Genomic DNA, 13,164 nt, shown 5'->3' with positions numbered 1-13,164 from the left:
ATAAATTATTTTTATTTATATTGAAGAAAATGATTCTAGATTTTTTTTTCCTACCTGATATAGGACAGAGTCTTTTGGAGAAAGGATCTCATCTTCCCCAGACTGTGTCTATTCACCATTAATAGAATATCTGGTTTTTCTAAAATATTATTTTTGAAAAGTAAGAAAAAGGGTATTTTTAAATGACAAAACTATTAAAGTTCCTATTACATGAGTATAACTAAACCTAAATTGAAAAAGTAAACCAAGTTACATTTTATTATCATTCTTGTCAGGTGACGGAAAGAAAGCAACAGTTGGAAAAATGCTTGAAATTGTCCCGTAAGATGCGAAAGGAAATGAATGCCCTGACAGAATGGCTGGCAGCTACAGATATGGAATTGACGAAGAGATCAGCAGTTGAAGGAATGCCTAGTAATTTGGATTCTGAAGTTGCCTGGGGAAAGGTAAAGCCTGTATCACTGAAGGTTATTTTTATTTCAACGGTTTTTTATTTATTTTTGGGACAGAGAGAGACAGAGCATGAACGGGGGAGGGGCAGAGAGAGAGGGAGACACAGAATCGGAAACAGGCTCCAGGCTCCGAGCCATCAGCCCAGAGCCTGACGCGGGGCTCGAACTCACGGACCGCGAGATCGTGACCTGGCTGAAGTCGGACGCTTAACCGACTGCGCCATCCAGGCGCCCCTGAAGGTTATTTTTAACACACAAAGAAACACACAGCAATGTGAATTTGCAAGACACTATTAATGTGCAACAGTAGTTGAATTACAAATATTATCTTGCTTCACTTGTCCTTTCCTTAAAATTTCATCAGTAGTTTAACTCTGTATTTCTGAATCATGATAAAACCGGTGGGCAGCTGTAGCCAGAATCTCCCCAGAGCTTGTTTAGAATTAGGTAGGTTATGAATCAGTCCTTAAAAATACATGCATCATTTGTCAGAAAGTGAATCCTGAGCGGAGATTCTCTGTTCCCTAGCTTGCCTAAGATTGCTTAGAGGAACTCCACAACCATGATGAGAGCAAGGAGGCACAGGCTGCGGACAGTTGGGCTGGACAGGTCTTGAAAGATCAGCAGACTGCTGATGTCGCAATTAAAAACAAAGTCTCGAGGGGTCTGTGCAGCTGCTATGATTTCCATCACCAGAGGGCACAGGGTTTCCTTTAATCTTCAGCTGGTACATACTTGCTGTTTCTCTTGACAGCTAGTCAGACATTACTGCCCCCTAAAATTTAAGGTCAAGGTAGTCATAGCTTCATTTTTGTTTCAGTTGATTCATTAGCGGATTACTTGAAAAGCTGTTGATATAAAGGAAACAGTCAATATCAATAATGTGTTTTCATCTTAAACTTTCCTGAGCCATTAGGCATTTAGAAAAAAAAAATCACAGCACACTCTACCCCCTTGATTTTTTTTTAATTAACAAACACTTGCTGTATCAGTGAGATGTTCAAGAAATCTGTGCTTTATTTTTGATTCAGCAGGCTATTTGGATTATCCAAACTTGGGAAATTGTAATTGCATTAAGTAAAAAACTTACAATCCTACAATAAGACCAAAACCGAAGACTGATTTTCTTTTATGTAAATTCAGGGGACAAGTATCGATAAAATGTTGTTACATAAATAGTTTTCAAGTAAAGAGTAGGGAACGATTTCTTTTTCTTCCCACTCAGAATAGATTTATTGGTGGAGATATTGAGTTGCATTTATTAGGTCAGGATCATATATGTTGTGAGATGATTACAGTAGCAAGTTCACAGGGGACAAGGAAAAAATTACAGTGGCCTTATTTTTTTCCCTTATTACCCACACAAGTATTATATTTTTGTGTGATACTTTAGTTCGAGCCAATGGCAATCATATACTTAGATGCAGGCTGGGTGGCTCTAAGAAATAAGTGAAAAATGGCATGGCTCCCAAAAGTTAGAGGTTTGTTTCTGTCTCATGTAAGGTAGATAGTTCTGGATAGGGGAAGTAGTTTTGTTCCAGGAAATTCTCCTAAGGTAGGTGGCTTCCATTTCATTGTTCTGCAGTCTTCTGGGTATTTGTATTCTCATGGTATAACTCGCTCACCACCACACTTCACTCCCAGCCCATAAAAGGAAGGGAAAAAAGGAAGTGGAGGGAAGCCAGCTCCCTCTTAAAGCTCTGTTATAAAAGCCCCATGCATCATTTTGCCCATATTTTTATTTGCCAGATGTTAGTCACCTGCTCATATTTAGCTTCCAGGGAGGATGGCAAAAGATAGTTCCTAACTGGGTGGCCATTGTGTCCTGCTTGAATGATGAGTAGAGTTTGTTTGTGAAAAAAGAGAATACGTTCTGGGGGACACATAGCAGTTTGGGCCCCAGCAGTATCAGCCCTGCACTTTTTATCATAAGATATAGGCGGCGGGAGACCTGCATCATCTGTTTCTCATTATAAAAACCCATGCCCTGTCGATGGCACTTTCTACCATAAGTACTCATACACAAACAAAACAAGGCCCAGAAAATGCTTATGATCTACTAGAGTATGAAATACAGTAAAACATGCAAGGGCAAAGTGGTAGCGTATGTAGAGGATTCCTGAAAATAATCCAGACTTTATTCTCACTTACCCTCCCCTTACAATTCTGGACAATATCTTCAAGTGTTCATATCCCCATTGTAATGGGTATATTGGTTTGCTAAGTCTCCTGTAAGAAAGTACCACAAATGGGTGGCTTAAACAGCAGAAATTTATTTTGTCACTGTTTTGGAGGCTGGAAGTCTGAGGTCAAGGTGGTGGCAGGGTTTTGGTTCGTTTGGAGGCCTCTCTCCTTGGCTCATAAATAGCTATCTTCTCATGTCTTCGTATGATCTTCCCTTTGTACATCCCTGGGTCCAAATATCTCTTCTTCTAAGGACACCGGCCATATTGGATTAAGACCCACCCTAGTGACATTATTTTACTTAATTGCCTCTCTAACCTTTCTGTCTCCCAATTTGGTCACATTCGAAAGTCTTGGGGTTAGGGCTTCATCATATGAATGTCCAGAGGACACATTTCAGCTCCTAACAATGGGGTAGCTTTATCAATATAATTTGGAATGCTACTATAATGGTACACAAAGGAATAGAGTTAGAAATGGAAGGGATTTAAAAAATTCTGACTACAATTTACAAGTGACTGAGATGAAACTATGGAAGTGTGCCACACAAGAACTCTGAATTCCACGGTCTCTGTAAGGTCACTGAGTACATCACCTAAGGAGATGTTTGCATTAGCTTCACCATAAAATCAGTAAAAAAAAAAAAAAAAAAACATACTATTATATAATTAGCTTGGCAAAAGTTTCTAGATTATCCTTGTCATATTAGAAGGCTTGAAGGGTCTGGAGATGTGTCAAGTTATTGAGTCCATCTGGAAATTACTTTCCATGAAACCAAGGAGTAATACTAACTTGAGATCCAATAGGAAAAAAGTATAGCAAACTGGCATTTCTTTTCTTTTGTGGTAATTTATCACTCTCTCTGGATATTTTGAAACACTAAGCTGCTAATGATATGCTCTAAGACCCCTTAGTGGTCAAATGAAAGTATGCACATTTGGATCCAGATTACATACTTTGTTTAATAAACTCATCTGGAAGGTGCCTACAGCTTTTGCAAAAGTCACAACCATATAATAAAAGCATGTGACCTACACATCTAAAGCAGCCACACTGATGATCATTTTTTAAAATGAAAACAATCTCATACACAAAACCCCGTGATCCCCTAGTACATTCTTATTTCCCATGCTTTCTTGGTAGGTGGAGAACTTGACTCAAACTGTTAGTCTTGTCTGCAATTTCAAAGGGTAAATGTCAGATTTTTTTTGAAAAGAAATTGAGTATTCATTTCAATGCAATACATTGAATGTATTTGCCTATCATTCCAAGTATTTTTGACTTGGAGAAAATTTTAATATGTAGAGTCAATTTATTTTTAAACTGTTTCATTTATTTCTACTGAATTTCTTTCAGTTCTGTTGATCTAAGAACATTATATTTATTTATCTATATAAATATTCGAATGCCTATATAAAAACATTCTTATGTATCAAATTTAGTTACTAGTGAAGCATTTATTTGACCTTCAGTTTATTCAAACAGAACATACTTTCAAATATATTGCCTACTATTAAATCTTTTGAGTGTTACTTCTACTCTATTCTAATTATACTTATTTATTATATATCTCGTTCCAGAAAAAAAAAATATTTAGGATGGCTCAAAGAGATACACATGATTCACCTGGTCAAGCACAAATAAATTAGAAAACTAAAGAAAGGGAAAACTAGAGAAGGAAAATGATGGAAACGTTGCACAGAAATATGCCCACAATATTCCATGGATAGTGTAATAGGCAGAGGAGGGTAAAGCCTCAAAATTTGGCACCAAGCTTCCCATTGGGCAAAATAAGAAGTAAACAGACTTTTTTTTTATTTATTGTACTAAGAACACTTAACATGCGATCTAGCCACTTAACATTTTTTAAGTGTACAATACTTATGGAAGGAAACTTATTTATGAGTTTCAAAAGTGTTCAAATTACTAAAACTATCATTAAAATATTTTTAATTTACTAGTGAGAGCTTTTTTCCTAAAGTTTAGCTACGGAAGAAAAATTAGAGTCATGTATGAGATAGCACCTTTATTAATATTCTTATAAAAAAACCTAATAAAAAGGTTTGTGTAGCCATTTTTCTATCAGCGTGCTTCAATGCAGAAACAATGCCATGAGCCTGATTCCGGACTTTCCGTGTCTTCTTCCTGAACAAGTATCCGGAGTTTGGCACCGCAAGATCATTTTGACAGGCCGATGATGTCGTTAAAGTGAACAATCGAAAATAGATTCTCTCATTTTAGTTTCACTCCTGCTCACAATCCTTTTGTCACATGTTCAAAGCCATAGACGTTAGAACACATAGGTCTTCCTAAAGATAGTGCTATATGACACATTTGCAGGTCTTTAAAAGTAGCACGTACTTGGGAAAAGACTATAAACCTGAGAATATCTGAGGTATCCCAGATCAAATTTTCCAGTCTCGAGGAGAGAAAGAATGAGGAAAACTGTGCTGTCAACTCTCAGTTTAAATTCAAATAACAGGAAGCAGACATTTTAAAATAATAACAGAAATGAGATAAAAGTTTAATAATGGGAATTGAAAAGTTACACTGTTAATGCTAATTTGAACTTTCCAAAGCTCAGTCGCCCTTTCCCTGTATTTTTAAATTCAAACTGTCTACCTCTATTAGAGTGGTGATAAAGAGAGAGAAATTAATATTAATATTTTGAAAGGGGGGATCATTCCTAGCCGCATGGTCTGGAGAACAGAGATGCCTTAGGGGACTGTAACAGTAACGTCGGTGACCATCTCATGATCAGACCTATTCTCCGTTCATACTTTTTTTTTTTTTTTTGGTTTTTATTTATTTTTGGGAAAGAGAGAAGAGAGACAGAAACACACCACGAGCAGGGGAGGACAGAGAAGGAGACACAGACTCCGAAGCAGGCTCCATGCTCTGAGCTGTCAGCCCGGAGCCCAACGTGGGGGTCGAACTCACGAGCCATGAGATCGTGACGTGAGCCAAAGTCGGGTGCTTAATGGACCGAGCCACCCAGGCAGCCTGCCCCTTCCTACCTTTCTAATCTCTGTTGAGAGAGAGTGCCAGGTTGAGATCACAAACACTGATGTCTATAGAGTAGAAACGGAAAGAGTGGAAGGAAATGGTAAGGCAAACTAGAAGTGATTACCAGCAGCTGGGGAGTCTGCTAGCACGACACAGGATTCCTGAGCTGCCGTGACAGTTTCTACTTCCTTGGACTGCTACGTGGACACTAACAATTTCACTTGCTGAGAGAACAGGTGGAAATGTGCATTTTGTTCACTGGTGTTTCCCATTCACGTAACATGATATATGACACATAGGGTATACTCGGTGAATATCTGTTCAATAAAATCAATGGCAATTGAAGAGATGAAAATTAAAACATAATGACAAAGCACTGTGAGAGAAGAGAAAAATGCTGATGTGCTTTTAACATTGTGATAACTTTTAGAACAAATGGAAATATGAGCATCATCTGATCAAATGCTCCCACTTTATAGATGAGAAGATAGAAGTACTGGCAGTACAGTGTTGTCTCCGATTTCAGTAGGTTTTTTCCACACTACTTACTTTTTAAATTATTTTTTAACATTTACTTATTTTTGAGAGACAGAAAGAGACAGAGCACGAGAGCGGGGAGGGCAGAGAGAGAGGGAGACACAGAATCCGAAGCAGGCTCCAGGCTCTGAGCATGTCCACACTGGGCCCGACTCGGGGCTCGAACTCACGAACCGTGAGATCATGACCTGAGCCAAAGTCAGTCGCTTAACTGACTGAGCCACCCAGGTGCCCCCACTGTAATTATTGTTAGAAGTCATATTTTCTAGTAATTTTAAGGTAACCTAACCAAAGTGACCCAAAAAGGTATTTATCGTTCACACTGATATTTTGAGGGTCGTTGGGGGGTGGGTGATGGGTATTGAGGAGGGGACCTGTTGGGATGAGCACTGGGTGTTGTATGGAAACCAATTGACATACATTGACACACACAAAGGCTAAGTGCGGATTTGAAATATCATTTGTTAATGTCTTAAAATCAGTTTGATTAGTTAGATATAAGTAAATCAATTCTCAACATCCCATATGGCTACAATTATTTAGCAAGTGAATTGAGCACAAAAATATAACTGTAGAAAGCAGATAGTTATGTGATTAAATAGAAATTTATATCTCAGATGATATCATTATGTTTGGAAAATATAAGCTTCAGCAAAATTTAATCTATATGATTTTCTGATTTAACCAGTAGCAGATTTCATGCATTCCAAATTTAGTTTCAGTAGTCAAAAATTCAAAGCCACTTAAATAATTCAGCTACATTAGAGCCCTTTTAATAGTCACAGTATTGTGTAAAAATTACAATGATCAAATATAATTCCGTGGAAAAATAATTTTGGTTCTATAATACTTTAGATCTATCCGCTTTGGGGATCGTACATATCTACCATTTTTCATCAGTTGACCGTTAGGTTTTACTAAAAGTAAAGTAGTGTTGGGATACCCAGAGTTGACTGAAAGAATCACACATATACACAAATGTTGAATTCAATTCAGGGTGTTAAATAATGCAAAATAATTGATGCCTAAATAGCCACTCATGTAACAAATCATTGTGATTTTCACGTTGATTTCAGGGACAGATTTTTATATTCAGCATTCGGAAGAAAGTGATAAGTTGACTCGGTTATCTTTCTGCTGTCCTTTCAGTCCTACAATTTTAATGACAATCACCCAGTAAAATCTTGTGACAAACTGTATCATTTTGTTTTCCCCTTGCTTCTCAGCATTGGCTACACACTGAAATCACCTGGGAAAATTTAAAAGACGATCAGTGCCTGGAGCCCACCCCTAGAGATTATGATGTAATTGACCTGAATGTGGCCAGTGTGCCTAGTAATTCAACAAAGTTTGCGAACCACTAGATAATGCAATATAAGTGGTCGTAACGAGATCTACATTCAGTTCAGTCAACCATGCCCTGTACTTTTTTTTTTTTTTTTAGACAATCACCTTTCGTAGTTTAAAGAGATCTGGCCTCTGGTCCTAGATTATCTGGATAATTGCCTCAACTCATCACTCCTTTTAGCTATAAAAGCATGAGAACTATTACTTATTTCTAAAGTCTGTTACACTATCATTCCCATGAAAAATTACATATCTTTTTTTTAAAGCGGGCATAGTAATTTATCTGTGAAGTGAAATAACACTAGCAGACCATTAACTTGGTACAATGAATGCATCAAGCAGCTGTTACTTAGAAAATAGAACATCTGTTAAATGCCATTGGAGTCACTATTCACTGTCATTATAGTTATAGCTATAATTTCTGTTCTGCACATTTTGCTTTCATGAAATTCTTCTTTAATAGACAATACATTATTAATAAAAAGTCAATACACATTGCCATAAAATCCACCATTTAATGTTTTATGTTCTTTCTGAATTTATCAGTATATTATTCCGTCACATTAGCCTAATAATAAAATATGTCCTAAAGCTCTAGCCACGGCAGAGTAATGTAGGGACCTGAGAAGACAATTAGTAACGTATTTTATCACATTGAAGATATTAGATTGTATGATGCACCATTGATTTAATTACAGCTGCTGTGGCTCAAAAGAAACACCACCACCTTAAACATAAATACAAATTGTAAGTGTCATGTCAATTTTAGAAATCTTAATATGTGACAAAGTGCATTTTAGAATTGCAGTAATGTAATTTTTAAATTTTATTCCCATAAATACATTTTGTACCAAAAGGTGAAAGATCTCTCTCCCATTCCTGATGAAATAGTCTAATACTTCTGTAGACTGACTAAAATGCAGAACCCACTTGGGGAGGGGAACCTTTTAAAATACGTTTTGGGTGCTTCAGTTAATGCTTCATCCATATTAGAGGCAACTTACATAAGGGATTAACAAAGAGCTAAAATGAAGAATCTAGTACCATCTTAGTAAAAGGAGAAAGGTATATGGAAATAGTATTATGGCACGTTTTTTACTGAATGTGGGGCTGAATGAAGATAGAATCTATGGGACAGGGGACCCTTAGAGACGAAAAAGGCTAGGGCTGGGGAGAAGGAACGATAGGAAATCAGAGAACTTAGCCAAAGACTGTAAGTCAATGGGAAATTCCAAGAAAACTTGTGGAAGCCAGCAGACCATGTGAGATCAAGCCCAAGTGGGCTATGTTTCTCAGCCCCAGTCAGAAAATAGGTGTGCAGGTGTTTCTATGGGGCCAGATAATTAATTGTACAGTTTTTACCATTTTACCTTTATATAAAATTAACAGAAATGTTTCCTTCATGTGACGGTGTGATCGTCAGAGACCAAGGGGACAAGTTTTCCCATCCTGCTAACCCATCAGTGAAGTGAGTTGATAAGCTGCTGGCTGAATCCTGAAACCTCATGCCATTTTAAATTAGACTCGAGTGAGTTAACTTAGAGATAAGAGGAATGAATCAGAATGTATTGGCCATCCTTCACATGAACACATGGGTATCTTCATTAGGAGAAAGTATCCTATGCCACCCCTTTGGTATTATCAGTAAGTTGGAGTAGCATTTGAAAATTGCTATGGCTAGGAAGAAGTAGACAACAGATTTGTTTCTTTGAAATCATGGAAGTTAGTGTTTAATATTTTGACTATTTGGGAGCTATTAAATGTTACGAATTAAACATATGGACAATAAAAATATGTTAGACTTTATGGCAGTTTATATTTAAACCAAGTTCTACTCCGAGCTGATATTTTTCCTGTGTCGTTAAAAACCCCAAGTGCCCAGTGTATATTTCACATTAAGCTGCTCTTGAAACTCCCAAAATTGGGCTTAAGGCCATGTCATATAGGTCAAAATAAAACTGAATGTGCATAATTTTGCTATGTACTCAGCCTTAAAATCAACCTTAAAAGCTTTCATGATTGAAAAAAAAAAAAACCCTAAAAGTTGAGTTACAACTTAGTCACTCTAGTCACTGAATTTGAACTTGTTTATTCTGAAGGGTTTACCCTTCAGAACCCTCTCCATATCTCACCCAACAAGACAGCCAGAGAAGTGATGTGTGTTGAGGATTGGATGCCTTTTAAGAGAAGGAAGTATCGTGTTTATTCAACTCTTTTCTCCCCAACTCACCAACCCCGTAAATAACTTCATCCCTTAGAGAGGCATGAATAAGGGCATAGAGAGAATGGCTGAAACAGTAGCTGGAGTTCAATCTAGTAGTTCACTTCTTAATAAAATAGCAAATATAGACATTCTTGTGATATGGGAAGCTATTAGAAATGGGAGGATGGTTGGTTCCTTAATATCATAAAATGTATGTTTTTAGTTTCTTATAAGTACCCCATATTTTCCTTTCGGTGGCTTTTGATTCTGACCGTCATATTTTTTTCATCATGTTGCACTTTGTCCGTAGTCGGTCCAAACCATGCAGTCCTTTATGGTGAATTTGAGTTTCAAGTATCACCTCTCCTTTAAAGCCATTCAAGCTCATCCCAGCCATGACTACTACTTGTCAACAAATTATGTGCTTTCTAGTACAATATCAAATTATTTTATTGCATTTTAGCTTTACTCTGCAGCTACACTGTGGGTAAAATTAAAGCAAGGTATGCAAAGACTAGCTCCTTTCTAATCTCTGGCAGTGATTGGCACAGTACAGAGTGGATATTAAACACCAAAACCAAATTTACTAATTGAAATTGAGATCTTCAGAGAGCAAGATGGGTATGTTTATTTGAAGTCTAAGATCATATTATGTTAAAATCATACTTTTAATTGTTTTAATTTAAATTCAAGTTAGTTAATATACAGTGTAGTAATGGTTTGGGGAGCAGAGCCCAGTAATTCATCACTCCCATGTAACAAACAGTGCTCATCCCAGCCAGGGCCCTCCTTAATGTCCATCACCCATTCAGCCCATCCCCCCACTCACCTCCGCTCCAGCAGCCCTCAGTTTGTGTTCTTTATTTAAGAGTCTCTTATGGTTTGCCTCCCTCTGTGTTGTTAGCTTATTTTTCCTTTCCTTCCTCTCCGTTCATCTGTTGTGTTTCTTACATTCCACATATGAGTGAAATCATATATTTGTCTTTCTCTGACTTATTTTGCTTAGCATACTTTTAACTTAAAATAAATCTATTTTATACACCGAAGCTATTGTAAAAAAAAAAAAAAAAAACTGTTGTAGGGAAAAGTTAAAAATCTATTAAATGAGCACAATATTTTTTCCTAATGAAAAATACTATTTATATAAATGACTTAATACCAATTCGTTCTTGAATACCACGTGTAACGGTTTAACGCTTTTTTTTTTTTTTTTATGGTAAGAGTGTAAATTTTCTCATCAGTCACTTTTGGACATAAGCAGTTATGAACCATTATGATGATCACTGCTTTCTTCAATCTCATGTTCGTGATGGAGATAACTTCAATTTCTCTGAATCCTATCTTATAATATTGAGGAAGCTAGAGTGACACTGGAAACTGTCTACATTTCCTGTTTTATTCTTTTCATTAGCTGAATGAAATATCCCTGGACATTAAACATTCTGTCTTGAAAATTAGCTGTAGAATTTTGGCAGATGTTTAACCCATAATAGTTGGTTGTGATCCATGAACTATGGGCAACAATATTTCCTAAATGCAAAACTTCAGCCCTTCTGAGGTTTGGAAATTCACATTGCCTTTAATTGCATTGCCTGGCATAGAAGAGACAGATGTCTGTGTGCACAACAACTTTTTACATCAAAGCCAAAACATTGTGTCATCTTGAGGACAATTTAAGATATAATTAACAATCCAAATACAAAATAAGATTCAACTTTGTGAGGCGTTACCTTTGTGAATCAGTCAACTCTAGTGACAAGCCACTAGTCTGGAGCGAATGCAGGAAGTAAGCAATGTTCATTTGCATATCTTTCCATATCTTTGACAAACACATCTAGAGTCTAAATTGTATAAGCAAGGGACTTTCTCTGTCATCTTATTCACAGTGCCTGGAACAGTGGCCACCACGGAAGGTTGTAAAGGTTCTGTAATACACAAGGTTGCAGAGGAAAGGAATGAAAGGGCTGAAATGTAGCCCATGACCACTCCCACGTCAAACTCCAGAGGGGATATTTGTCCTGCACAGGAAGTATTTCTCATAATTTCCATAAAGATATTAAGTAGAATCACCTATGCCATTGCTACAACAGTTATGTTTTTAGTAGGAGCTCAGTAACATTTATGATTGATGCATGAAGGAATTCCTTCTGTGCTGCTAAGCTAACTCACATAGTACAGAGGACACCTGCATTACAGGGAAGCCTCTACGTGATAGCCCCTGAGTGCATTTGCCCATAATTACTTCCCATAAATTACTGCCCATAACAATTTCAGATATTTTTATATTGGAAAAGAAAAACACAAATACTCAAGAATATCTTAGAATAGGAGAAACCATGTCTTTTGTACACAAATTGCTTTCTACAATCTTTTTGCCTCATTTATTTCCCCCTATTTATGTTATGTGAAAAGCAAAAACAAGACGTGTATACATAGCGGTTTTGAGTGCAGTGGGACCGGGTGGTGTGAAAGAAAGCCAGCCACAGCAACTATTCAGACTTTTCTATTATTAAGATAGAAAAGAGACATTGAGACCATCAAGGAGTTAGAAATGGGCTATAAGCTGGCCTCATAGAGACCCTCTCTCTTGATTACGTGGACCACCTCTCTTACTCTCTGTGTGTAGGTTTCATTTGCCTCTTCGCAGGTGGGCTCCTTCCTCTTTCTATTGCTGCTCCAAAGCGATTTTGTCCTACCATGACTTAGGTTTCCTGTGGTGAAGACGTCAGTTTCATTTCTAAATGACTTCTAAGCTGGTGTGTTATCGCAGTCCCTGTATGTTTTAGTTAAACTTCTTGAGAATATCTGCTCTGCCTTACTCCCTAGTGAATATCCAATGACCGTATGTGGGCAGTTAGGGACCAGGGCAGAGGCAGGGAGGTGCAAGTTGGTCACCTGGTCAGCCATGATAGATCACAAGAAAAGGGCTGGAGGTGGAGCCGACAGTAAACATTTATACTAGGATCAGTTTTTCTAGCAACTTTCTACATGATTTCTCATATTAGATGTGCTTGTTTTCACGTTTTGTAAATTAAGACTTAGAAAGCAGCAGTGCTCTCTTCAGGGATTTTAATATTACCTCTTCATTTTCATAGACCTCTAATTGAAAGTTAGCATTTTTTTTCAGTTATGAATGCGAGCAACAGACCTCAGCAATCTCAGCAGTCTCTACGACTTGGCCACCAGTAGAGAGAGCAGATCATTTTATATCACATTCTAGTCATTGCATGTATTTCAAAATGCCAGTTATGGTCGTGCCTACTTTGAAATCATCCTAAAGATCTGGTGCTCGATTACTCTAGTTACACACGTTAGTAAAGAAAAGAGGCATTACTGTCTTACCAGGTGGGAAAAGACATTTTGTATATTGTATTCCAGTATAACTCATTTTCCTTAAAATCCGATGGATTTAAATTTGGTTTTAAAAATATTATT

General features: G+C 37.2%; 1 protein-coding gene across 1 annotated transcript in view; it reads left to right on the top strand.

Annotated features, from left to right (window-relative positions):
- DMD (dystrophin) overlaps nt 1-13,164 on the top strand; it is a 1,998,908-nt gene that overhangs the window by 792,273 nt on the left and 1,193,471 nt on the right. Inside the window, exon 34 of the mRNA XM_049644567.1 lies at nt 276-446. Coding sequence (XP_049500524.1) covers nt 276-446 — 171 coding nt within the window. The remainder of the gene's footprint in view (nt 1-275; nt 447-13,164) is intronic.

This window comes from Panthera uncia, chromosome X (assembly GCF_023721935.1).
Source record: "Panthera uncia isolate 11264 chromosome X, Puncia_PCG_1.0, whole genome shotgun sequence".
Lineage (NCBI taxonomy): Eukaryota > Metazoa > Chordata > Mammalia > Carnivora > Felidae > Panthera > Panthera uncia.
The sequence above is the reverse complement of the archived record's forward strand: the minus strand, read 5'-3'. Positions and strand labels throughout refer to the sequence as shown.